General features: G+C 46.5%; 1 protein-coding gene across 1 annotated transcript in view; it reads left to right on the forward strand.

Annotated features, from left to right (window-relative positions):
- The first annotated feature begins 217 nt into the window (after positions 1–217).
- FAM131B (family with sequence similarity 131 member B) overlaps positions 218–26,297 on the forward strand; it is a 64,257-nt gene continuing 38,177 nt past the window's right edge. Inside the window, exon 1 of the mRNA XM_024211811.1 lies at positions 218–261. Within this exon, the coding sequence (XP_024067579.1) occupies positions 234–261 (28 nt within the window). The 5' untranslated portion in view covers positions 218–233. The remainder of the gene's footprint in view (positions 262–26,297) is intronic.

Below are 26,297 nucleotides of genomic sequence, written 5' to 3' on the forward strand. Positions count from 1 at the left end.
TGGACCGGAGCATCTCCTGCCGCCCGCCCTGCCTCTCCTCCGGGCTGTCTCTCCGGGGCGGGAAAGGCGCGCTCACCCCGGACCATGCCCCTCCGCCGGCACAGGCTGGGCCACACTGGACATTCACCATAACTGGAGCTCCCCCACCCCACCCCCTCCTCCGACACCTTCTCCCACTTCCCTCCTCCTCACTGCTGCGGCTGCTGCCTCCTCCGCGGGGACCTGCTAGAGTGATGGGCTGCATAGGATCCAGGACTGTAGGTAAGGAGCCGGGGAGGGTGGGGGGAAGTAGGCTCCAGGGAGCTGCTGCTGCTGCTGCTCAGCTCTCCGGCTGCCTTTCCCTTTGCATGTAGCCATCCTTCCGTGGCTGAAGGGGAGTGGACAGGTAAAGGACTTTTCTGCCCCGGTCTCTCTCTCCCTCTCTCCCTGCCCCCAGTGTCTCAACGCCATTGGGTGTGAACGGTGCTTTACAGCTCCCTGTTCTTTGCTGGGCACCGTGCTCTCCCTGCTGCGGGGCGAGCCCCCGCGGTGCGGCTCAGGGGATCCCGAGGTGCGGGCATGCTCCTGAGAAGGGGGAGGGCTCTGAGACCTGAATCAGGGGCCAGCCGCACCTTCTCCTCCTCCTAATGGGAGGGTTATTGTTATGATCGGACTATCCATATCACTGCAGTGAGAGCTGCACATCTCCCCCCACCCCGCCTCATCGGAGAATAACAACACCCAGAGAGTCCCTCCCACTGCATAGAGACATACCAAGGAAACCCCCTTCTGTTGTGCACCCACTTCGCAGCCTCTGTGACAAACCCCATCCTGCCAAGGGAGCCCCTCACTAAACGCACGCTTAGGCACATCGCCTCAGAATAACACATCTCACATGACCTGAAGAAAAGCTCTGTGTAGCTCAAACGCTGGTCTCTTTCACCAACAGAAGGGGGTCTATTAACAGATAGGATCTCACCCACCTTGTCTCTCACACATCCCCTGGGACACTGTCCACCCATCCACCTCTGCAGCCCACACTCTCACACACCACCCCCAAGGATATATGTCACACACACCTCATCCAGCTCACCAGTACCTCCCACCCTAAAACCTTTCCCAAACTACACAAACCCTGTACAACCCCCCTGAGAGCAGAACCAATCACCACGGCTGTGGGAGGCATTGAACCACTTCCCCCCAAAAGCACACCAAGGGAAGACTTTTCAAAAGATGTGTTCCTCTCCCTGTGACACCTGTGCCTGATCGGAGGATAAGAAACCCAGCTTTCCCCTGCTGCTGAGCACCTCCCCCTCCCTCTACACATCAAGAGAACACTCCTGGGAACATCTTCTCACTATGTCACCAATGTACCCTCAGAGTAACAAGCATACACCCTTACCTAAAGATTTCTACCCCACATCCACCCTTCATCTCCTACCACATCCAGCAAGAAGGTACTGTCCTCTCTAATACCTCGCATCATCAGAGAACACCAAACACTTCCTCTAGGATACTTCTTTCCCAGCATGATGGCACCTGGACCCTTTCCCTGTAGCAAATCAGCCACACTGCCCTCCCTCACACCTCATTCCCCCAGGCTGAGTGAGCACTGTGCCGAGGACATTATTTATCTATCATGCCATGTTGCCTTATCAGTGTGGTCTCTGAACTAAACGTATCTGATCCCCTTCCCCCCCATCACACACCCCCATCAGAAAATAACAAACAACTTCAGTGACACTCACTCCCAGTTGGCTAGAACTGTCTTGAGCTGCTCCTCTTTACCCACACAGATTTTTTTTTTAAACATAGGACTACATTTTTATGACTGGAGGCCTGAATTCTGCATTGCAAAAAGTCTGTGTAACTGGTCACCTGCATTTGCAGGTAACAATGTGTGGACATGGTTGTTTAGGTGACTAAATGTCCATCTGTCCACCTGATGATGGTAACTAATTGCAACTGGCATGTGCAAGTGCACCTATACCATAACTTTTAAAAATAGGGTCCATAATATCCCAAGGTGTTGTTGGACCTGTTGTAATATATTGGCTTTGTATATGTATAAGGGGCATTGTCCTATAGTTGTTGGGCCCACAAAGAAAATAAGAGATCTACTAATAGTGTTAGCTGAAGGAATTTGCCTTTAGCTCATATGATAGAGACCTGTGTTTTGGGAGCTGTAGAACCAGGGTTCTAGTGTGTATGTGTGTGTGTGAGAGAGAGAGAGAGATCTGCCTAGTAATTGTGTCTGATGCCTACCACCTGTGCCCACTGTTCCCAGCTCTGGCTCATCAGTGACCATAGCTCTCTGGAGTGCTGGGTCAGGGAGCTAGAGACTGCGCAGAGGTGGTGGGAAAAGTGGGGAAGTTTGTCTGGAGGAATTCTGCTGGGAGTGGAGAATCTGTGCTATCCAATCTTATAGGCTCCCATTATGAGGCTTCCTCAGGACTGTGAAGATGGCCTGTGTAGGAAATTAATGCCTTTAAATACCAGGTCAGAGAGGTATAGGCCTCTGAGCTGCAAGACATGGTTGTGATCTTAGCCCCTGACATGATGTGTCACTGAGACACTTTGATTAAAACACTAGAACTATATAAAATGAACATGGTATACATTAAATGGATTAAAAGCTGGCTAACTGATAGGACTCAAATGTGAACAAGTAATCATCATCAAGTGTGTGTGTGTGTTTCTAGTGAGGTCCTGCTGGGATTAGTTCTTAGTTCTACACTATTTAACATTTTTATCAATGACCTGGAAGAAAACATAAAAAACCATCACAGAAAAAGTTTGCAGATGACACAAAAATTGGGGAAGTGGTAAATAATGAAGGGAAGAGGTCACTGGCTCACTTGGTACACTGCCTGCAAGCAACCAATATGCATTTTGATATGGCTAAATGTAAATGTATACATTGAGGAACAAAATATGTAGACCATAATTTCAGGACACTAATTTGGGAAGCATTGACTCTGAAAATGATTTGTGGGTCCTGGTTGATAATCAGCTGAACATGCACTCTCAGTGCTACTCTATGGTCAAAAGGGCTAATGCAATCCTGGAGTGCATAAACAGGGGAATCTCGAGTAGGAGTAGAGAGGTTATATTTCCTCTGTATCTGGCATTGAAGTGACTGTTGCTGGACAACTGTGTCCAGTTCTGGTGTCCACAATTCAAGAAGAATGTTGATAAATTGTAGAGTGTTCAGAGAAGAGCCACAAGAATGCTTAAAGGATTGGACAACATCCCTTCAAGTGACAGACTCAAGGAGCTCAATCTATTTAGCTTAACAAAGAGAAGGTTAAGGGGTGAGTTGATTACCATCTATAAGTATGTATATGGGGAATAAATATTTGATAATGGGCTCTTCAATCTAGCATAGAAAGATATAACATTATCCAATGGTTGGAAGTTGAAACTAGAAATATTCAGACTAGAAATAAGGTGTACATTTTTAACAATGAGAGCAATTATCCAGTGGAACAATTTAACAAGAGTTATGGTGGGTTCTCCATCACTTACAATTTTTAAATCAAGAGTGGATGTTTGTCTAAAAGATCTGCTCTAGGAATTTTTTCAGGGAAGTTCTATGGCCTGTGTTATGCCAGAGGTCAGACTAGATGATCACAATGGTCCCTTCTGGCCTTGGAATCTATGAATCTTGCTGGCCTGTTTCTTGCAGAATTGATTTAATATGGGGTCTACATGTTCCATCACTCAAATCAAGCGGTTGTGGGGCTAGAAGAGAGGGCAATGATACTGTACTGGTTGTATCTCTGAATTTGAATGGTTTTCAACTTAGGACTTTGGATTATGGAAGTTAGTGATAGAAAAGACCTAGTAAATCACATTTAGTCCCTCATACACCACTGCTGGATTTTTCCATAGGATTGCTCCAGGGCTTTGTCCAATCCATTTTTAAGCAATCCAAGTGGTTTCTCCCACATAATTATTTCTTATTTGTATTACCATAACACCTAGGAGCCTTAGTCATGGATCAGGAGCCCCATTGTACTAGGTGCTATACAAACCCCAAATTTAAAAAAAACCCAGTAGTTCCTGTCAGGGTGGAGTTGATTTAAATGGAATTGATTTAAATCATGATTTAAATCACTAGTCAGGAAGACTTGATTTAATCATGGATTTCTACATAAAAGTGGAGTCTTGTTGGTTGTTATAACCTTAATACCTATTCTTCACAACTCAGAGATAGATGTAGGTTTCATTTTTAGAAGGTACACACTATACATTTTTTAAGTGATTTATTTTGAAAAAATTTCAGATTAGTTTTACAGCTATATCAGAAAATGAATGATTGTTTGGTTATTTCATTTACCAAAGGTAATTGAAGCAGATATTTATGAAGTCATTGGGAGGTGAACTATCTCCAATTCAACAGGCTAATCATTAATATTTGGAGGATTTTCTTGCCATGCTGTATTAGGAGGAAAACATCACCAGACAGACATTTAAATTGTTTAATTTAACTAAAACAACAACGTTATGTATTCTGGATTTTTTTCTTCAACAGCAAACATAATATTTTAACAAAACAAGCATATGAATTTTTGAATTTAGTTATACATTCAAGTTTTTTAAAAGCAGGTTTGTTTTTGTTAAACTTGTTTTTAACTAAAATAGTTAAATGAAATATTTAAAAAACAAACAAAAATTAAATCGACTATGTCAGCCAGGTCAACATGAGAAACTTAAACTATTGGCTTCTGAAGCTAACTCAGTGGTCTTCACCTTCATTTTTCTGATTGTTCATAATCTGGACAAGAAAAACAAGCTTTCCTGCTTTTTCAGGTCCCAAACGATTTCTCAATTTGAATGAATTAATCCAAAGGAAGAAAATATTCTTTCTACACTGGCAGAAGAAGTGAGATCATCACTTCAACAGTCTCTGAATCCAAATGCTTAAGTGACTTCCACCAGTTCACTGGTGTGACTTTCTTTAAAACATCATCAGCAAACACATATTTCTTGAATGGTACACCATTAGCTCTGAGTTTATTATAGTTGGCATTATGGAGGGATGATGGCTATGACATGGACATCTAGCAAACTCCTCTTCTTCAGCAGTTTAAGGTTTGACCCTGGGACTGAGTATTGAGAATATCTGCAAGAAAATGAGCTGGAGATAGTGCTTGTCCCATTTGTTTTTGTAATGCTTGCAATTTAACTCTGTCGTTGCATATTTCTCTTTTTAAGATCTCTCAGTTCCTTTCAAATTTCAACAGTGTCAGCAATAAAACAGTTATTTCCCTGCATTTTGTTCAAGGCTGCAGAAATAGGCTTCAGGGTACTCGGCATGTGTTCAATATTTCTCTTAAGCCCAATGTTGAGAACTTTGGCTGTGACAGTGCCATCTATTTTTTCCACGATTTTGTTCACAAACTGTCATCAGATTAGGCCAGTTCTTGATATAGTGTTCAAAACAGTCCACTACTGAGTTCCATCGCACATCTTGTGGGAGAGTTAGCTTGGTTCCTCCCACTTTTTTTTTCAGAGCAGCTGCTGCAAAGTGGTTGTTACGGAAGTATTTTGCAATTTCAACAACATTAGCCTTTATTTCTGGAACACTGAAGTCTTTGGCTAGGAGGTGCATCAAATGAGCACTGCAACCATATGTTATTAGCTTGGGTCTCTCTTCACTCTCTTCTAAATTTCTTCTCATCTTGGATACATTTGCAGCATTGTCTGTGACCAAGCTGCGTACTAGACATTTGAATTTTTTTTTCACAGTTTGTTATAGCTTTTACTGCTACTTCTTGTAAGTATTCTGCTGTGTGTGCATTTTCTGATGTATCAATTGTTTCTGTAAGGAAGACATTCCCTTCTTCTGTTGTCACACAAGCACATACAACAGGATCATTGTGGACTTTGCTCCACACATCAAGACTCAGGTTAACAATTTTACCCTCTAGACCTTTTGCTCACTGCTCAATTTCTCTTTCATACACTTTATCCAGCAATTTGCCTGTGACATCTGCTCTGTTGGGTGGACTGTATCCTGGTCTTAATGACTTGTTAATGAAGTGTGGGTTCTTAATCATAGGGAAAGGAGAGTTTGTTGCATAAATAAACTGGGCAAATTTTTCATCAATTACCTCTTTTTGTAATAGATTCATAGATTCTAGGACTGGAAGGGACCTCGAGAGGTCATCGAGTCCAGTCCCTTGCCCACATGGCAGGACCAAATACTGTCTAGACCATCCCTGATAGACATTTATCTAACCTACTCTTAAATATCTCCAGAGATGGAGATTCCACAACCTCCCTAGGCAATTTATTCCAGTGTTTAACCACCCTGACAGTTAGGAACTTTTTCCTAATGTCCAACCTAGACCTCCCTTGCTGCAGTTTAAACCCATTGCTTCTTGTTCTATCCTTAGAGCCTAAGGTGAACAAGTTTTCTCCCTCCTCCTTATGACACCCTTTTAAATACCTGAAAACTGCTATCATGTCCCCTCTCAGTCTTCTCTTTTCCAAACTAAACAAACCCAATTCTTTCAGCCTTCCTTCATAGGTCATGTTCTCAAGACCTTTAATCATTCTTGTTGCTCTTCTCTGGACCCTCTCCAATTTCTCCACATCTTTTTTGAAATGCGGTGCCCAGAACTGGACACAATACTCCAGCTGAGGCCTAACCAGCGCAGAGTAGAGCGGAAGAATGACTTCTCCTGTCTTGCTCACAACACACCTGTTAATACATCCCAGAATCATGTTTGCTTTTTTTGCAACAGCATCACACTGTTGACTCATATTTAGCTTGTGGTCCACTATAACCCCTAGATCCCTTTCTGCCGTACTCCTTCCTAGACAGTCTCTTCCCATTCTGTATGTATGAAACTGATTTTTTCTTCCTAAGTGGAGCACTTTGCATTTGTCTTTGTTAAACTTCATCCTGTTTAACTCAGACCATTTCTCCAATTTGTCCAGATCATTTTGAATTATGACCCTGTCCTCCAAAGCAGTTGCAATCCCTCCCAGTTTGGTATCATCCGCAAACTTAATAAGCGTACTTTCTATGCCAATATCTAAGTCGTTGATGAAGATATTGAACAGAGCCGGTCCCAAAACAGACCCCTGCGGTACCCCACTCGTTATGCCTTTCCAGCAGGATTGGGAACCATTAATAACAACCATTAATCTGCTGGTTCTTATCACAAACTTATCTATGGTTGTTTCTGGATGATGGATTTTTTTCTCTTTTTGCTACAGGTGATATATTGTGGCTATGTGACATACATGATGTGACTGAAACACTATCATTGGCAGATAACTCTGAAACTATAGAAAATGATGGTGATCTTGAAGGTGGATAGTCTTCAGAATCCTGTATGTTGAGGATGGATTCTCCTAAACAAAATAAGTCAATGCAGTTATTTAATTATTATTACCATACTGCTCATTTAGTATTACTCATTGCATTCACTGACACTCAGTACTACTTTAAAGGTGAAATTGTAAAAGGAAGATCTGCCTATTTCAGCTATTTATTTTTTATGACAACTGCATCTAAAATGATAGTACCATAGAGCAGGGGTTCCCAAACTTGGTTCGTGGCTTGTTCAGGGTAAGCCCTAGGCAGGCCAGGAGACATTTTGTTTACCTGAGCGTCCGCAGGCACAGCTGCTCACAGCTCCCTCCCATTGGCAACTATATTTTTTGCTCAACATGAGAATTCAAGAATAGTCCAGAAGGAAGACAGGCAGTCCTTAAGAAAGAAGTATGAAATTAAAAAGTTTACTAACCTGAAGATCCTGCATGTTCAGACATGTTCCTTTCATCATCTTCAATGCAGCTTCTTCCTGAGAAGTGTTCCTTCTCAGGATGTTGTTTCATTCTTGCATTTCTTTGTTGCACTGTTTGCATTTTGCACACATGCCTGTCTTACCCATAGGTAGAGGAACTTCATTAAAATATTCCCAAACTGGCTCTCTGTTACAGCCTGCTGCCATTATAAATTTTCCCTTCTAGTGAGAGAATGGTATGGTAGATTTCAAATCAATGAAAGCTACACTCAGAAAGACCTCAAGACTTCTGGAATATGCTGCTCAAACAGTTTCACTTTTGTTTCTACTGCCTGTCCCTCCCCTCTCACATTTATCTCCAGACCTCTTCTCCTTGTCCAGATCTATTCCACCCCCAACAATCTTCCATTCATTGAATTTTTTGAAACTTTGCACTTTTAGAGAACCGTAAGGGATTGAAACTGTGTACACAAATTTGAAGATGGACAATGGGGTTGAGGTTTGTTATTTCTCACCTCTATATATTATTTATTTAAAAACATTTTTGCTGTTAACAAGCATGTTATCTCTGGAGACACAAATCCACAGTTTGAGTCTGGAAAACTAAGCATCTCTGATGGTATCTTCTAGACTGAGCACTGAGTCCCAGTGGGTAGATAGAAAGATTAACCTAAATAATCTATACAGAAGCCCCTGGAACCCCACAAGATTGTGTCCCTAATCCATGAACTATTAGAACTCATTTACAAAACTTTTCTTAAACATTACATGAATATATTGTCTCATACTATAGAACTAGAATTTATAATCCCTATTCCATGATGAGATATCTTTGAGCTATAATGTGTCTTAATTAAAACTATCTTTAGATAGTTTTTTTCCCCCAAAAAGCATTTTATCATAAAAAATCCAATTTAAATAAAAAAAAATCAGTTTTTTTTTTAAAATCATTGATTTTTATCCACTCTGGTTCCTGTCCTAGGAGGTTTGCAATCTCCCTTGTGGAGACTATTCCAGTCTATTAGATCCCAATTAGAAAATATTTGCCGATATGCAGCCTGAAATATTCCTTTCTTGAATTTCATTTCACGACTCCCCTTGCCCTAACTTATTATGCTCAGGAAAAACCCTCTTTGAAAATCCCCTTGGTGGGCCATCTGCCTCAGTATCCAGATGTCTCTGAGCTGACTCTGGGTATGTCTACACTACGAAATTAGATCGAATTAATAGAAGCCGGTTTTATAGAAATAGGTTGTATACAGCCGATTGTGTGTGTCCCCACATAAAATGCTCTAAGTGCTCTAGTTGGCGGACCGCGTCCACAGTACCGAGGCTAGCGTCAACTTCCGGAGCATTGCACTATGGGTAGCTATCCCACAGTTCCCGCAGTCTCTGCCGCCCATTGGAATTCTGGGTTGAGATTCCAATGCCCAAATGATGCAAAACAGTGTCGCGGGGGGTTCTGGGTACATGTCGTCAGGCCCCTCCCCCTCCGTCAGAGCAACGGCAGACAATAGATTTGCGCCTTTTTACCTGGGTTACTTGTGCAGACAACATACCACGGCAAGCATGGAGCCCGCTCAGCTCAGCTCACCGTCACCATATGTCATCTGGGTGCCGGCAGACGTGGGACTGCATTGCTACACAGCAGCAGCAGCTAACTGCCTTTTGGCAGTAGACAGTGCAGCATGACTGGTAGCCTTCATTGGCGATCTGGGTGCCAGCAGCCGTGGGGCTGCATTGCACTAGCCCCCTTGCCTTTTGCCTTTTGGCAGTAGATGGTTTATTACTACTGGTAACCATCCTCGTCGTACAGCAGTGGCTGTCAATCATGGGCACCTGGGCAGTCCTATGGAACTGTCTTGATGATGATGGTTATCAGTCGTAGTATGCCATTTTCTGCCACGGGCCCTGTTGGCTCATCGCACGTTAGCTGAGTCTTCCCTGAGCAGCAGATCGTGCATTAGGCCTGAAGGCTAACTGCCAAGCGCTCAGAAAATGCCGAGGGCTATCAGTCATGCTGCACCGTCGTCTTAAGATGTAAAAAATAGATTTGTTCTGTATTCATTTCCTTCCCCCCTCCCTCCGTCAAATCAACGGCCTGCTAAACCCAGGCTTTTGAGTTAAATCTCTGGGTGGGGGGGGGGCATTCTGTGTGACAGTTGTTTGTGTTTCTCCCTGATGCAAAGCTACCTTTCTTGATTTTAATTCCCTGTACCTGTACGCCATGTCGTCACTCGCCCCTCCCTCCCTCCCTCCTTCCCCTGGTCCGTCAGATACTAGTTTCGCGCCTTTTTTCAGACCAGACGCCATAGCTAGCACTGGGATCATGGAGCCCGCTCAGATCACCGCGGCAATTATGAGCACTATGAACACCACGCGCATTGTCCTGGAGAATATGCAGAGCCAGGACATGCCAAAGCAAAACCAGGACCAGGCGAGGAGGAGGCGATTGCAGCGCGGCGACAAGAGTGATGAGGAAATGGACATGGACCTAGACCTCTCACAAGGCACAGGCCCCAGCAATGTGGAAATCATGGTGTTCCTGGGGCAGGTTGATGCCGTGGAACGCCGATTCTGGGCCCGGGAAACAAGTACAGACTGGTGGGACCGCATCATGCTGCAGGTGTGGGACGATTCCCAGTGGCTGCGAAACTTTCGCATGCGTAAGGGCACTTTCATGGAAGTTTGTGACTTGCTTTCCCCTGCCCTGAAGCGCCAGAATACCAGGATGAGAGCAGCCCTCACAGTTGAGAAGCGAGTGGCGATAGCCCTGTGGAAGCTTGCAACGCCAGACAGCTACTGGTCAGTCGGGAATCAATTTGGAGTGGGCAAATCTACTGTGGGGGCTGCTGTGATCCAAGTTGCCAGGGCAATGAGAGACCTGGTGATATCAAGGGTAGTGACTCTGGGAAACGTGCAGGCCATAGTGGATGGCTTTGCTGCAATGGGATTCCCAAACTGTGGTGGGGCGATAGACGGAACCCATATCCCTATCTTGTCACCGGAGCACCAAGCCACCGAGTACATAAACCGCAAGGGGTACTTTTCAATGCTGCTGCAAGCCCTGGTGGATCACAAGGGATGTTTCACCGACATCAACGTGGGCTGGCCGGGAAGGGTACATGATGCTCGCGTCTTCAGGCACTCTGTTCTGTTTCGAAAGCTGGAGGAAGGGACTTTCTTCCCGGACCAGAAAATAACCGTTGGGGATGTTGAAATGTCTATCGTGATCCTTGGGGACCCAGCCTACCCCTTAATGCCATGGCTCATGAAGCCGTACACAGGCAGCCTGGACAGGAGTCAGGACCTGTTCAACTACAGGCTGAGCAAGTGCCGAATGGTGGTGGAATGTGCATTTGGGCGTTTAAAAGCGCGCTGGCGCAGCTTACTGACTCGCTCAGACCTTAGCGAAAAGAATATCCCCATTGTTATTGCTGCTTGCTGTGCGCTCCACAATATCTGTGAGAGTAAGGGGGAGACATTTATGGCGGGGTGGGAGGTTGAGGCAAATCGCCTGGCCGCTGATTACGCGCAGCCAGACACCAGGGCGGTTAGAGGAGCACAGCAGGGCGCGGTGCGCATCAGAGAAGCTTTGAAAACGAGTTTTGTGACTGGCCAGGCTACGGTGTGAAACTTCTGTTTGTTTCTCCTTGATGAACCCTCCGCCCCTCCCTCCCCCCCACCCGGTTAACTCTACTTCCCTGTAAACCAACCACCCCACCCTCCCCTACCCTCCCCCCTTTGAGCACCACTTGCAGAGGCAATAAAGTCATTGTTACTTCACATTCATGCATTCTTTATTAATTCATCACACAACTAGGGGGATAATTTCAAAGGTAGCCCGGGATGGGTGGGGGAGGAGGGAAGGAAAAGGACACACTGCAGTTTAAAACTTTAACACTTATTGCTCGGGAAATCATCTGGGGTGGAGTGACTGGGTGGCCGGAGGCCCCCCCACCGTGTTCTTGGGCGTCTGGGTGAGGAGGCAATGGGACTTGGGGAGGAGGGCTGTTGGTTACACAGGGGCTGTAGTGGCGGTCTGTGCTCCTGCTGCCTTTCCTGCAGCTCAACCATACGCTGGAGCATATCAGTTTGATGCTCCAGCAGCCGGAGCATCGACTCTTGCCTTCTGTGTGCAAGCTGACGCCACCTCTCATCTTCAGCCTGCGATTCAGCACGCCACCTCTCCTCTTGAGCCCGAGATTCAGCACGCCACCTCTCCTCTTGCTCATATTGGGCTTTTCTATAATCAGTCATTGACTGCCTCCACGCATTCTGCTGGGCTCTGTCAGCGTGGGAGGCAGTCTGTAGTTCTGTAAACATTTCATCACGCGTCCTTCGCTTCCGCTTTCGAATATTCACTAGCCTCTGTGAAGGAGAAAGATTTACAGCTGGTGGAGGAGAAGGGAGAGGTGGTTAAAAAAAGATACATTTTAGAGAACAATGGGTACAATCTTTCACGTTAAATTTTGCTGTTCACATCACACAGCACATGTGCTTTCGTTACAAGGTCGCATTTTTCCTCTTATATTGAGGGCCTGCCGGTTTGGTGTGAGAGATCACTCACGCAGTGCCAGGCCACAGATTTCAGCTTGCAGGCAGCCATGGTAAGACACAGTTTTTTGACTTTTTTAACCTTCTTAACATGTGGGGATGGTTTCAAACAGTACTGCTCTCATTAACCATACCAAGCACCCGTTGGGTTGGCCATTTAAAATGGGTTTGCAATGTAAAAGGAGGGGCTGCGGTTTCAGGGTTAACGTGCAGCACAAACCCAACTAATTCCCCTCCCCCACACACCCAATTCTCTGGGATGATCACTTCACCCCTCCCCCCCACCGCGTGGCTAACAGCGGGGAATATTTCTGTTCAGCAGAGCAGGAAGGGGCACCTCTGAATAAAATGTCCCCTTAATAAAATCGCCCCATTTCAACCAGGTGACCGTGAATGATATCACTCTCCTGAGGATAACAAAGAGCGATAAGGAATGGATGTTGTCTGCATGCCAGCAAACACCGGGACCATACGCTGCCATGCTTTGTTATGCAATGATTCCAGACTACGTGCTACTGGCCTAGCGCGGTAAAGTGTCCTACCATGGCGGACGGGATAAGGCAGCCCTCCCCAGAAACCTTTTGCAAAGGCTTTGGGAGTACATGAAGGAGAGCTTTCTGGAGATGTCCCTGGAGGATTTCCGCTCCATCCCCATACACGTTAACAGACTTTTCCAGTAGCTGTACTGGCCGCGATTGCCAGGGCAAATTAATCATTAAACACGCTTGCTTTTAAACCATGTGTAATATTTACAAAGGTACACTCACCAGAGGTCCCCTGTGTGCCCACAGGGTCTTGGGTGAGTTCGGGGGTTACTGGTTCCAGGTCCAGGGTGATAAACATATCCTGGCTGTTGGGGAAACCGGTTTCGCCGCTTCCTTGCTGCTGTGAGCTATTTACATTATCTTCATCCTCATCTTCCTCGTACCCCGAACCCGCTTCCCTGTGTGTTTCTCCAGTGAGGGACTCATAGCACACGGTTGGGGTAGTGGTGGCTGCACACCCTAGAATGGCATGCAGCTCCGCGTAGAAGCGGCATGTTTGCGGCTCAGCCCCGGACCTTCCATTTGCTTCTCTGGCTTTGTGGTAGGCTTGCCTTAGCTCCTTAATTTTCACGCGGCACTGCTGTGCGTCCCTGTTATGGCCTCTGTCCTTCATGGCCTTGGAGACCTTTTCTAATATTTTGCCATTTCGTTTACTGCTTCGGAGTTCGGCCAGCACTGATTCATCTCCCCATATGGCGAGTAGATCCCGTACCTCCCATTCTGTCCATGCTGGAGCTCTTTTGCGATCCTGGGACTCCATCACGGTTACCTGTGCTGATGAGCTCTGCGTGGTCACCTGTGCTCTCCATGCTCAGCAAACAGGAAATGAAATTCAAACATTCGCGGGGCTTTTCCTGTCTACCTGGCCAGTGCATCTGAGTTGAGAGTGCTGTCCAGAGCAGTCACAATGAAGCACTGTGGGATAGCTCCCGGAGGCCAATAAAGTCGAATTCCGTCCACACTAACCCAATTCCGACCCCCTAAGGCCGATTTTATCGCTAATCCCCTCGTCGGAGGTGGAGTAAAGAAACCGGTTTAAAGGGCCCTTTAAGTCGAAAGAAAGGGCTTCGTCGTGTGAACGTGTCCAGGCTTAATTCGATTTAACGTGGCTAAAGTCGACCTAAACTCATAGTGTAGACCAGGCCTAAGCTACCTCTCTTCACTGCTTTTTGAATTCCTTGGTGCTGTGAGGGTATCAGCCACCTACTGAGGACAACTTCTGTTTGTTTGTCAGAGATTTTGTAGATATAATGGCATCCACTATTTGGCCACTTAGAGTCTCTCTCTCTCCCTCCCCTTCAGGCACTGTAGCCAAGTTGGCATAATGGTGGTAATATTTATTATGTGTACTGTGGTAGTGCCTAGGAGCCCCAGTCATGGAGCAAGTTCCCATTGTGCTAGGCAATGTATAGACACAGAACAAAAAGATTGTCCTATTGGAGCTCTTACTTTTTATAATGAATCTGAATTTTGGCATCAGAGTGTCTTTGTCCAGACCATCTTAGTGCATTAGGGCTTGTCTACATGGGGAAAAAGCTAACAGGAGCTGGTGCACAGCAGCTCCTGTACACTAACTGGACACACTTACTGCACATGGAGAGTAACCCTTGTGCACATTAGCTTAATACTCTTTGGAAGTTTAATCACAGATGGTTTTAATCATAGATTATCAGGGTTGGAAGGGACCTCAAGTCCAACCCCCTGCTCAAAGCAGGACCAATCCCCAGACAGATTTTTGCCCCAGATCCCTAAATGGCCCCCTCAAGGATTGAATTTACAATCCTGGGTTTAGCAGGCCCATGCTCAAACCACTGAGCTATCCCACCCCCCAAATTGCCTGATGGCACACTTAGGGTACGGGTACACAGGGATAAAAAAGCCTTGGCTGGCCTGGGTCAGCTGACTCGAGCTCATGGGACTCATGCTTTGGGGCTGAAAATGCTTTGTAGACGTTCGGGCCTGGGCTGGAGTCCAAGCTCTGGGTCCCTGTGAGGGAGAAGGTCCTAGAGCCTGGGCAATTTTTAGCCCCACACCCCAAGGCCTGCAAGCCCAAGTCAGCTGACCTGAGCCAGCTGCGGCCACGCTGCAGGTCTTTTATCCCTGTGTAGACACACCCTTAGTGCTCAGTAAGAATGTCCACATGGGGAGTTAGTGCGGAGTAGCTAGTGCACTTTAAATTCACACCCTAGCTTACTGCACACTAACTTGCTATATGGAAAAGCCCTTAGTCTGGTAACACTGGCACATTGTTTTTAAACTTTGAACAAAAGATTAAATTGACTTATTGGCAGTGAAAGCTGCCACATTTACAGCATTGGGAACTGAAGATCTGTACTGATCTGGTACCTCATGGACAGTGGCTGTGCTGGTGTGACGGCCTCTATAGTGGCTGACATCAGGGACCCAGAACAGAAAGCCAGCTTAAGCTAAAGTGCCAGGTTCCATAGGAGGGGCTGTAACAGTCTCACATGCTGTATGGATTGGTTTTAATGGTAGGACACAACACACACAGACCACGGAGTGTCTCCCAGACTGCTGCCAGCCAGCTGTAAGAGCAAGAGATTTTGGTTTTGTAAATGAAAACATGGAGTCTGGAGCACAGTTATGTGCCAACTTCCAGAAAAAAAGGTTATTATGCAGCTGCATAATCACATTGTACAAGGAACCCTATATTGAATTTATAGTACAGACAATGAAAGAAGTTAGTTGCCTTGATTATAGATGTGGCAGAGCATTACCCTGCAGAGCTGGTCAGTGTGGTGAAGAGCCAGGTTCATCCAGGGTCCCTGTCCTGTGACGCAGACTTGTTGGTGATCAGTTTTTACAGCATGTGGGTGGTCAGGTTTGCTGGTTGGAGTAGGAGTCAGTCACCAGGAATAGGAGCCCAAGGTCAGAGCAGAAGTCGGAAGCCAGGAATCAGAACCATGGGTCAGAACTGGGTTACCTGGAATAAGCCAAAGTGGAGCAGGGCTGGGAAGAAGGCAGGAGCTATCACAGCTGTGGGTGAATGCTTTGAGCAGCCACCAAACTTCTGCTGCCGGGCTTAACAGCTGGCCTGATGACTCTTCCCACCAATCTGGCAGTGTAGCCAATCAGGCAGCAAACAGGCCAGCTCTGCCCAGAGATTGGGTCTGCGGCAGGCCCGGACAGTTCACTAGGAAGTAAATTCAGTCATGTTAAATCCAATCTCTCTTGAGCCAGTTGGACCACTCTCCTTGTTGAAGGTGAAAATTTCTCAATAAGATCTTGGAAGTAGTTAATTACTCTGCATGATGTGTTTTGTAAAAACTAATGGCAATGCAATCTCCCACTGACTGAGGTGTATAACCAATCTCTTCTGGGTGGAAGGTGAGGTGCCATCCTGGGTGAAGCATGCTGAGTGGTTCTTTCCAGTTATTACACAGAGTGACACATTCCCTTTCCCTGGAGAGAGTGATTGAGCAGCTTCATGACTGAGCAGCTCAGTAGGCATATAAATGAAATGGGATTTTATGACACCTTGCAACCTTATATGAGGAATGGCTCAGAGATGACAGTGGCATGTACAATGATGGAAGGAAGACAGTTCTGTATATTACTAGGACTAGAGCTGGGCAAATAATGAACTTTTTGGTTTGCTGTCAATTCCTAACAATAAAATGTGTGTGTGTGGGGGGGGGGGGGGGGGGTTGGTTTCAGGTTGAACTGAAAATGATTTTTAACCTTTTTTTAGGAAATTAAAGAATACAAGAAATTTCATTTTCAAAATAAAAAAAAGACTAAAAAATTTCCAAAATAACTGAAATGTTTCATTTTGATTTCAGGCATATAACACCTTTTAATTATGTTTTGATAAAATTTAAAAAAAAATCACATTTATTTTGAATAAAAAATTGGATTGTTTTGTTTCAAAAATGTCTAAACACCACATTTTGATTTTTTGATTGAAACAATTCAGTGAAATTGAAAGGAATTCATGATTTTTTTGGTGTTGCCTGAACTATAATTTTAACAGAAAAAAGTTTCAGTTGAAAAATTTTGTCTACCTCTGAGTAGGACTATAATTTCCTGAAAGATATGTAGTGCCCCCCATGATATAGAAGAGGCGGGACTCAGGTCTAGTCTACATTTAATATTTAAGTTGACATAGCTACAGTGCTTAGGGATTAAAAACTCCAGATATGCTGACCTAACCTCCAGTGTAGACACAGCTAGGTCAACAGAAGAATGCTTCTGTTACTGTCACTCAGAGAGATGGAGTTCCTACAGTGATAGAAAACCCCCTTCCCATCACTGTAGGCAGCATCTGCATTATGAGGTTATCCTGGCAGAGCTGCAGTGATGTAGCTATGCTGCTATAGTCCCTATAGTGTAGACTGGCCTCAGTTGTAATGAGTATAAAGGGGAGTCTTAACTAATGACTTGTCTTCACTGCAACAGTTAACTCAAGTTACTGAACTCACACTAGCTTTGCTAGGGTGAGAGTGACCACACTGCAAAACAACACTGGAGTTATATGCAGTGTATTTATAGCCATGTTGGTCCCAGAATATTAGAGAGACAAGGTGGGTGAAATAATATATTTTATTAGACCCTCTTCTGTTGGTGAGAGACACACGCTTTTGAGCTACACAGAGTTCTTCTGAAGAAGAAGAGCTCTGTGTGGCTCAAAAGTTTGTACAGACTGATTCGATTAGCAGCATGGAATGACTGGATTAGCAGAGTGGTTGGATTAGCTACTGATGAATTATATCTCAAGCTGTTGCATTTCTACTGCATCACTAGCTTGAGCATCAGCATCTCTCAAGCTTCAGCTCACCACCATGATAGGCCAACTAGCTTGAGTTAAAAGCACTACTTAACTCAAGCTAGAGATTTTTTTGTGTGGACATGAGTCAAGTTAGGGGTAACACTCAAGTTATCTGTGTTGTTGTAACCCTTCTGCCATTCAGAGTTGGCAGCAACAAGGGCCGGGTTCAGTATCTCGGGGTTCCTTTTCAACAATACAACACAAAAACAGCTAGAGCCCCCACCCAGTGACCTAGAACAATTACATACCACTCACTGGGTGCCTCGAAGAGGCAATACTTCCCCTCTTGCAAGCTCAGAGTCTGAGTGCAGCAAAGAAACTTTTAATAAAAGGAGGGAAGTAACCTGGCATTAATTTGAGAAAATGCCACAAACAGGGTTCATAAACCATGAGCAAAAGACCTACCCTACCCCGCCTAAGTAAGTTGGGCAGTATCCTTTTCCCTCAGGTTCTTAAGTCCAGCAACCAAAAGTCCCTTTAACATGCCCATCCCTTCTCCGCCCCCCACTCACAGTTGTTGTCCTGTATCAGTGCATGCCCTGAGTTCAGAAGTACATCTGCAGAGTTCACCTCCCATCCTGGGTGGAGAGAGGTGGAGGAGAAGGCACCATGCTCGCTCCACTGTCCTGGTATTCACTCACCACTCCTCATCGCCTGCCACCTTGCCGGCCACTTGCCAGGATATCTTCAGGTGCTATCACTTAACACAGCTCTCAGTGATCACAGCTCTCAGTGATTTCAGCTGTTAGTGGGGGATCTTCACTGCTGGTGCACACTGGATAGTCCCTTGCATCACAGACACTGTCCCAAAGCAGGTCTAATGCTGAGACCTACGTATCAGTGATTTCAGCTCTGCAGTGTGTAAGAAGACTCTCAATTGAGCCTAAATTAGCCCTTTTATTACACAGTGGAGAGAGGAACGGTCAAATGGTGCCTAAAGCCCTTAAGCAGCACCCACCCCACCCTCTCTCTCCTCTCTGGCCTTTGGAACCCATGTCCCCTGCCTAGTGAATGCTGTTTAGTTGAGGGTGAGTCCCTCAATCAGGGTATGCCAAGCATAGTTCTGCTGCCTTTGATGCACATACCAAGGATAACAACCCCTTATTACTCCTGCCTCAATAACAAGGAGCCTGGGGATCCAATACCAGCCAAAAGTGATCATTTGGGCAAGCAATCCCATCCTGCTGAGCACCTAGGCGGAGTGGGTGTGTCCATGCAAACGAGGTCAGCTCCTAAAGTGTTCTTCCACAGCTCATCACTACTTGTCAGGGGAGAGCTCATTCGGATCCTGCTTACACTGTTTTCAGCCAGCCAGGATGAGGGAAATTTAGTCTAGTGGTTGGAGCAGACATCAGGCCTAGCGATTGGAGAAGGCATCAGGAACCAAGGACTAGGATCAAGGCTGGAGTCAGTAGTCAGAAGCCAAAGTCAAGAGTCAAACCAGAGGTCAGGAACTGGATACCAGAGCCGAGGGTCAAGCCGGAGGCCAGGAACTGGAGCGAGCAAGGTAGCACGCAAGGAGAAGACAGTACAGAGGCAAGGCTGGGTGCAAGGCAGGGGCAGCAGAAACAAGGTAACACAGGAGCATGCACAGTGGTGAGCATGAGCATTGAGAATCCAGCAAGCTGCTTCTGCTGGCTTATGAGCCAGCCTGCTGCCCCTGCAGCCAATCAGGTGGCATGGTGAATCAGGCAACCTGCTGCAGGCCAGCTGTCCTGATGAGACTGCTTGGAGATTATGTCTGCTGCAGGTCCTGATTCCAGACAATACTCTCTAGGCTCTGGGGCCTGGTTTCTAAGGGTAAGCATGGTGAAAGGCACGCAGGAGAGCCGGGGCATGGAAGTGTTCTGTACATTCCCATGAACATTGACTGGAATGGGTACACCCCAGACAAATTACATATTGTAGTTTCCCTTGGACCCAATGAGAGTCTAGAATCTGCTGAAGCACACGTTCTTCTTGGCTCTCTACCCCAAAGCCAGGTGTCAGCTGGCGGGATAGGTCAACATGCCATTTGTAAGTTGCCCTGGTGACTTCTAATTGCTTCTGGGGTTCTTGGAGTGCCTGCTGGATGTGGGTTGTGAGTTTGGTAGCAGCAGGCATTGATGATTCAGAGGGGATCTCTGGATGAGCACAAAGATAGAAACCATAATTAGTGAGCAAAGAAGGGAGTCTGCTTGGTGGAGACCTCTATAGCATTGCTGTAAGCAAACTCAGCATGAGGGATCAGGGACAGTCAGTAATATTGATGATAAGTTTAGGAAGCCATGTAGTTCAAGGGCTTGACTGACTTGCTCTGCCTGCTCATTGGTCCTTGGGTGATAGGCCACTGAGGTTAGGGTATTGATATTTAGACGGCATAGAAATTCTCATCAGAAGTAGGAAATAAATTGGGATCCTCAGTCAGACATTATCCTGCAGGCATGCAGTGGAGATGAAAGATGTTGATCACAAACTAGCAGGCTGTCTCCTGAGCAGAGGGAGGAGGCACCTGCAATGGAACAAAATACACTATCTTGGTTAAGTGGTTGATCACCACTAGAAAGCGTGGCTTTGGGAGGGTAGTAATTCCATGATAATGTCCACGGAAATGATGGTCCACAGCCGAGGTGGAGTGGGTAAGGGCTGGAGGAGATCCAGTGGTCTTGAACGAATGGGGGTCTTGGTCTGGGTGCAAAGGTCACAGGACTCTACATAGGATGCCACAGAGGTACATACAGCAGGTCATCAAGTTCCTGTTAAGGTCTGGTCCTGGTTGTGGTCTAAGGCTTGATAGGTTTGGATGGCAAGGTGATTGCTAGGTAACAGAGTGGACGGAGAATAACAGGTCAGAGGCTACAGTGCCAGAAATGACCTTGGAGGGCTTGAGAATCATAGACATTGTCTCCTCACTCATCCTTTTGTGACAATGCATCCGCCTTCCCATTCCTTGTCCCCAGCTCGTAGGTGACCACAAACTTGAATCACATCAAGTGGAGGGACCAGGGTGCCTGTTGCTGGTTCAAGTGCCTGGCTGTTTTAATCATAGAGTCATAATCATAGAATATTAGGGTTGGAAGGGACCTCAGGGGGTCATCTAGTCCAACCCCCTGCTCAAAGCAGGACCAATCCCCAGACAGATTTTTACCCCAGTTCCCTAAATGGCCCCCTCAAGGATTGAACTCACAACCCTGGGTTTAGCAGACCAATGCTCAAACCACTGAGCTATCCCTCCCCCCAGGTACTGCAAGTTTGTATGATCCATCAGAACTTGGACCAGGAACCTAGCACCATCTAGAAGATGCCAGTCCTTGAGGTAAGATGATATATGCAAGAAATTCAAGGGTGTCCCAGTCAAACTCTCGTTTCTCCAGCTTTGCATATAGATGATTCTGGTATAGCCTTTCAAGAACACTATGCAAATTTTGGTCACGAAGAGCTGGGTCTTTGGAGAAAATCAGAATGTCATCAATGTATATAATGACAAAGTGGTCCAGCATATCTTGGAATATATCATTCATAAAGTGTTGAAACGTTACTGAAGCACTGCATAGGCCAAATAGGAAGACTAGATATTCATAGTGGCTGTATTGAGCATTAAAGGTGGTCTTCCACTCATCCCCCGTCATGCATGCACACCAGATTATAGGCACCAAACATTTCTATCTTCATCAAAATACTGGCCACACATAGCCAATTTAAGATCTTGTTGATAAATGGGAGCAGGGACCAGTTTCATATGGTCACCTTGCTCAGGGCCCAGTGGTCAAAACACTCCTGCAAAGAGCTGTCCAAAAAGACTGGAGAACCCACTGGGGACGTGGATAGGCAGATGAAACTCTTCCGAGCTTTCTTCTGCAAGTTTGGGTTCAGAGAGAGCATATGTCTACCAAATGGGATCTTGGTTTTGGGTTAGAGATTGATCAGCCAGTTGTAAGTCCAATACGGAGGCAGGATGTCTGCCTTCACCTTGTCAAAAACATTGACAGAGTCACAGTATTTGTGGGAGATCTTGGCTGTGGCAGGTGGAGCTGCAGGGGCACTAAGGGTCCCGGTGGTTTTGCTGCCTGAGGGTCAGGGTCTTCCAGCACATGACATGAACCACAGAACATACCAGTCTGGTTCTCAGATCCTGGGAGGCAGGATAGCCAGAAATATCTGGAGTTAATGTGTAGGATCCCCTTCCGCCAGTGAATGTGGGGGTCATGGGTGGTAAGCCAGGGTATACCTAGGGTGATGGAGCATAAGGGGCCTGGATTTATCCAAATTGTAGGATTTCCTAGTGCCCCAGGAGGGTGATAACCATTACTGGCAAGGTCTGGTGGGTTACTGGTCTCAAGGAGAGAAGAGACCCAGCAACAGTCTCAACCAGATCTGGATAGTCCTTGCATATGGTGGGAACTGTATGGGTCTTAACAAAGTTCAAGACCATAAAGTTACCTGAGGCCCCCTGAGTGAATCTCGGAGCTTACTGGTAGTAAAATCAATAGAAGTATTTGGATCTGCATCAGAAACTGGATTGGGGGTCCTGACGTGCAATTGTGGCCCCATGGGTGCTGGGAATTACCAGAGGGGGGAGAAGACCATCTCTGTCTGGACCCACTCTTCCTGGCTGGGGACCTGGCATTTCCCAGCCCTGGTTCCATCTGAGTCTTCACTGGATATGTCAAGGCAAGATGGCCAGGTTCCCCACAATATAAGCACCAATGCCAGACATTAGGCTTGTGCTTCTTGGAGTCAGAGAGGTGCGGGCGAACCTGGTTAGCTTTCAAGAACTCTAGTGCCAGGGAAGCTCTGCGTGCTTGGGGTGTCATGGGTGGGGTGAATGGCAGCCTCTGGAAAATTGAGGTACACTCACGCCGCAGCTCTGTGAGGCGATCATCGATTCTGATGCACAAGTCAAACAGATTATTCAAACTGGATGGAGGCTCCACCCACATAAGCTCGTCCTTGATATCCTCGTTTAACCCCAGATGGAAGTGGTGGCTCCATGCTGTCTCATTCCACACAGTGCCAGAAGCCAAATGATGAAATTCAGCAGCGTACCTGGCAATGAGCCGGCATCCCTGACATAAGGCCTGAAGGGTTGGCTCAGTGGTCCGCACCTGGTGGCGGTCATCCACGATAAGGGACATGGTTTGAATGAATTCCTCTAATTGTCACAAGAGGGGGGCTGGACTGTTCCAGAAAGTGGGAAGCCCAGGCAAGGACTCCCAGTCAACCACACGGGCCTGGTCCATGGGGAATGATCCGGAGTGTAGGAGGAACAGGAGCCAACACTGGTTCAGGAACCCACAAAACTTGTCCCAATCTCTGTCAGATTTGTCAGGCAGCAGAATCTTTGGCTCCAGGGAAGGTGGAGTAGGAGGAGCTAGCAGAGCAATCTGCTTCTGTAGGGCAGCATTCTCTGCTTGCAGGGCAGTCACTTGTACCTGAAAGTTCTGGACAGTGTCCACCAGTTCCACTAGGACCTAATAGGGTTCATGCTTGCGCTGAGGATCCCTGGCCCTAATTTTAGGGGCTGCTCAATCTGTCATCCAACTGGTATGAGAGTGACCTAGCCTAGTGGTTAGAGCGGGCATCAGAAACCAGGGACTAGGGTCAGACCTGGAGTCAGTAGTCAGAAGCTGGAGCCAACGGTCAAGCTGGAGTCTGCAATCAGGAGCCAAAGACAAGACGGAGGGCAGGAACTGGAGTGAGCAGGGCAGCACCATAAGGAGGGGTGCAAGGCAGGGGCAGCAGGAACAAGTTAACCCAGGAGCAGGCACAGTGGTGGGCATGAGCACAGAGTAGCCAAGGAGCTGCTGCAACGGCTGGCTGAAGATCCGGCCTGCTGGCCCCTGCAGTTAATCAGGTTGCATGACCAATCAAGCAGCCTGCTGCAGGCCAGTTGTACTCATGAGACTGCCTGGAGACGAGCTCTGCTGCAGGCCCTGATTCCAGACAGCTGTGAAGACATTTCCTGAGACTGCTGGACAAAGACAGACCCTGTGTGTCTCTGCGTTTGTCCAGCTCCCAGATTGACTAAGACGTTTGTGCTGGCTAGTGTCACTTCACACAGTCTCCTTAAATCCTGGTTTGGATTGAAACAGAATAGACTGCTGATGACACTAGAGCATCATCTCCATTTCTCCAACAGCCACTCTGATTTCTATGGTGCCTCCATGCTGAAATCTGCAGCAAACTTAAATTTTCCACAGCAATCTGAACTGGTTGGAAAAATATTCCCAAAAAAATAAAAACAAAGGAAATTTTCAATACAGAAGAAAAACCCAGGAAAACACAGGTGCTATAGAAACTGATGTTCGTGGCTTAGTATGTAAGTCTCTTCTATCAGTGAGAGGCAGTACTGACCCAGTGCCCCAGCATGGTGGGACAAGGTGGTGAGCTGCTGGAAGGGCCACTTTTTGTATGAAATGTAAAACTGAGGTTCTGACAACTTGGGCCATTATTAAATTGGCATTTTGTTGTAAGAGTAGGATGATAACCCCAGAGACATGGCTAAATTCTAATTTGAGTAACTACATTTCACCTGCTTAAAATTTTCCCAGCAGCTTTAATTGCATATGGTATTAATCACTTTCTGTCCAAACTTATGTATGTTGTCCTGTTAAATGGCTGTTTTCTTTCACCCCAGAGATGGCTGTGTTTCAAAGATAGAGGAAGTGAGCCCTACATATTGTGACAAAGTTCCTCCTCTATCTTGGTGGGTCCTGCGCTTATTGGCAGATTTTCTTGCCTCAGAGATTCACTATGTGGGTTGGGGAACAGCCCAGAGACCTTCCCCTCTGGAAGAACCCACAGTCCAGGTCAATTGGGAGGCTTGGGAGGAACCCAGGCCCGCCCTCTACTCCGGGTTCCAGCCCAGGGCCCTGTGGACTGCAGCTGTCTATAGTGCCTCCTGTAACAGCTGCATGACAGCTACAACTCCCTGGGCTACTTCCCCATGGCCTCCTCCAAACACCTTCCTTATTCTCACCACAGGACCTTCCTCCTGGTGTCTGATAACGCTTGTGCTCCTCAGTCCTCCAGCAGCACAGCACCCTCTCAGCTTCTTGCTCCCAGCTCCTCACACTCACACCACAAACTGAAGTGAGCTCCTTTTAAAACCCAGGTGCCCTGATTAGCCTGCCTTAATTGATTCTAGCAGCTTCTTCTTAATTGGCTCCAGGTGTCTTAATTAGCCTGCCTGCCTTAAGTGGTTCTAGCAGGTTCCTGATTACTCTAGTGCAGCCCCTTCTCTGGTCACTCAGGGAACAGAAAACTCCTCATCCAGTGACCAGTATATTTGCCCTCTACCAGACTCCTGTACCCCACTGGTCTGGGTCTGTCACAATATAGAGTCTCCATTCCAGTGCTCTGGGAATCCTTTAGGCTGAAAAGGTGTTATAGAAATGTGAAATATTATAATGTTAGATCTGTTTGCTTTTGACACAGCTTACCATGATGTGGAGTGTATGAAATGATATCTTCATCAAAGATCATCTCCACGTCTGGCACAAATGGGCCACTTAGGGTGCGATTCCACTTCTATTGTAATCATTATTATTGTTTATTATTTGTATTGCAGCCCTAGTCAGGAAAGTAGACACCATTGTTCTAGGCCCTGTATATACGTCATACAGATAGACCCTGTCCCCATGTGCTTATGATCTTAGCGTATAACAAACCAACAAAGGGAGGAGACAGGTAACAGTGGGAACGGTCATATTCAATATAGTAAGCAGTGGTCATTAGCCCACTAACTGCCTGGCCATTGTCAAGAGTTTTGTAGGCATCACACAGGAGGTGAATTTGAAGGTGAGATTTGAAGGGGGACCATGGACAAAGGAGCCTTTGTGGATGTTTATGGGGCATGCCTCCCATGCATAAGGGGCAGAATGGGAGAACGTACAAAGGGGCCTGATAGAAAACTGGCATTATTGGCAGGGTGGAGGTGGGAGTCAATGGCTCAATAACATATTAGAGTTATGTGGGACTAAACCATGAAGGGCCTTAAAGGGAAAGTCAAATTGTGTCTGATACAGGGGAAAGGTAGGATCAGTGGTGGGATGCAAACAAAGATGATCTTAGCAGCAGTGTTTTGTATAGACTTGAGGGGTGAATTTGTTGAAGGCAAAAAGGAGAAAGTTGCAGTAGTCAAGATGGAAGATGATGGGGGCCTGAACTGGAGTTTAGCTGTGTGGACTGAAAGAAAAGGTCAGATATTAGCGATGTTGTGTAGAAAGTAGTGGCAAGATTTAGACACAGCCTGGATGACTGGTCTAGTCTACAGAGAGGGCTGAGTCAAAGGTAACACCTAGATTGTGGCCTGAATGTCTGGGAAGGAGGTGGTATTGGGGAGGCAGGATGGCTTCTGGGGAAAGATTAAATGGCAAAACTCCTACTAATTTAAGTGGAGAAGGATGAAGTCTGTAGTTGTAGTCTCATCAAAGGGTATGTCTACGCTAGGGTTACCATAATCCAGCAAGCAAAAAAGAGGACGGGAGGAGCCCCGCCCCTGTCCTGCCCTAGCCCCGCCCCATCCTGCCCTAGCCCCGCCCCTGCCCCTCCCACTTCCCCCCCTCAGAACCCCCAACCCTCCCCCCGCTCCTTGTCCCCTGACTGCCCCCTCCTGGGACCCCTGCCCCTAACTGCCCCCCAGGACTCCACCCCCTACCTAAGCCTCCCTGCCTCTTGTCC

This window comes from Terrapene carolina, unplaced genomic scaffold (genome assembly GCF_002925995.2).
Source record: "Terrapene carolina triunguis isolate 2854851 unplaced genomic scaffold, T_m_triunguis-2.0 Scaffold740, whole genome shotgun sequence".
NCBI classification, from domain to species: Eukaryota; Metazoa; Chordata; order Testudines; family Emydidae; genus Terrapene; species Terrapene triunguis.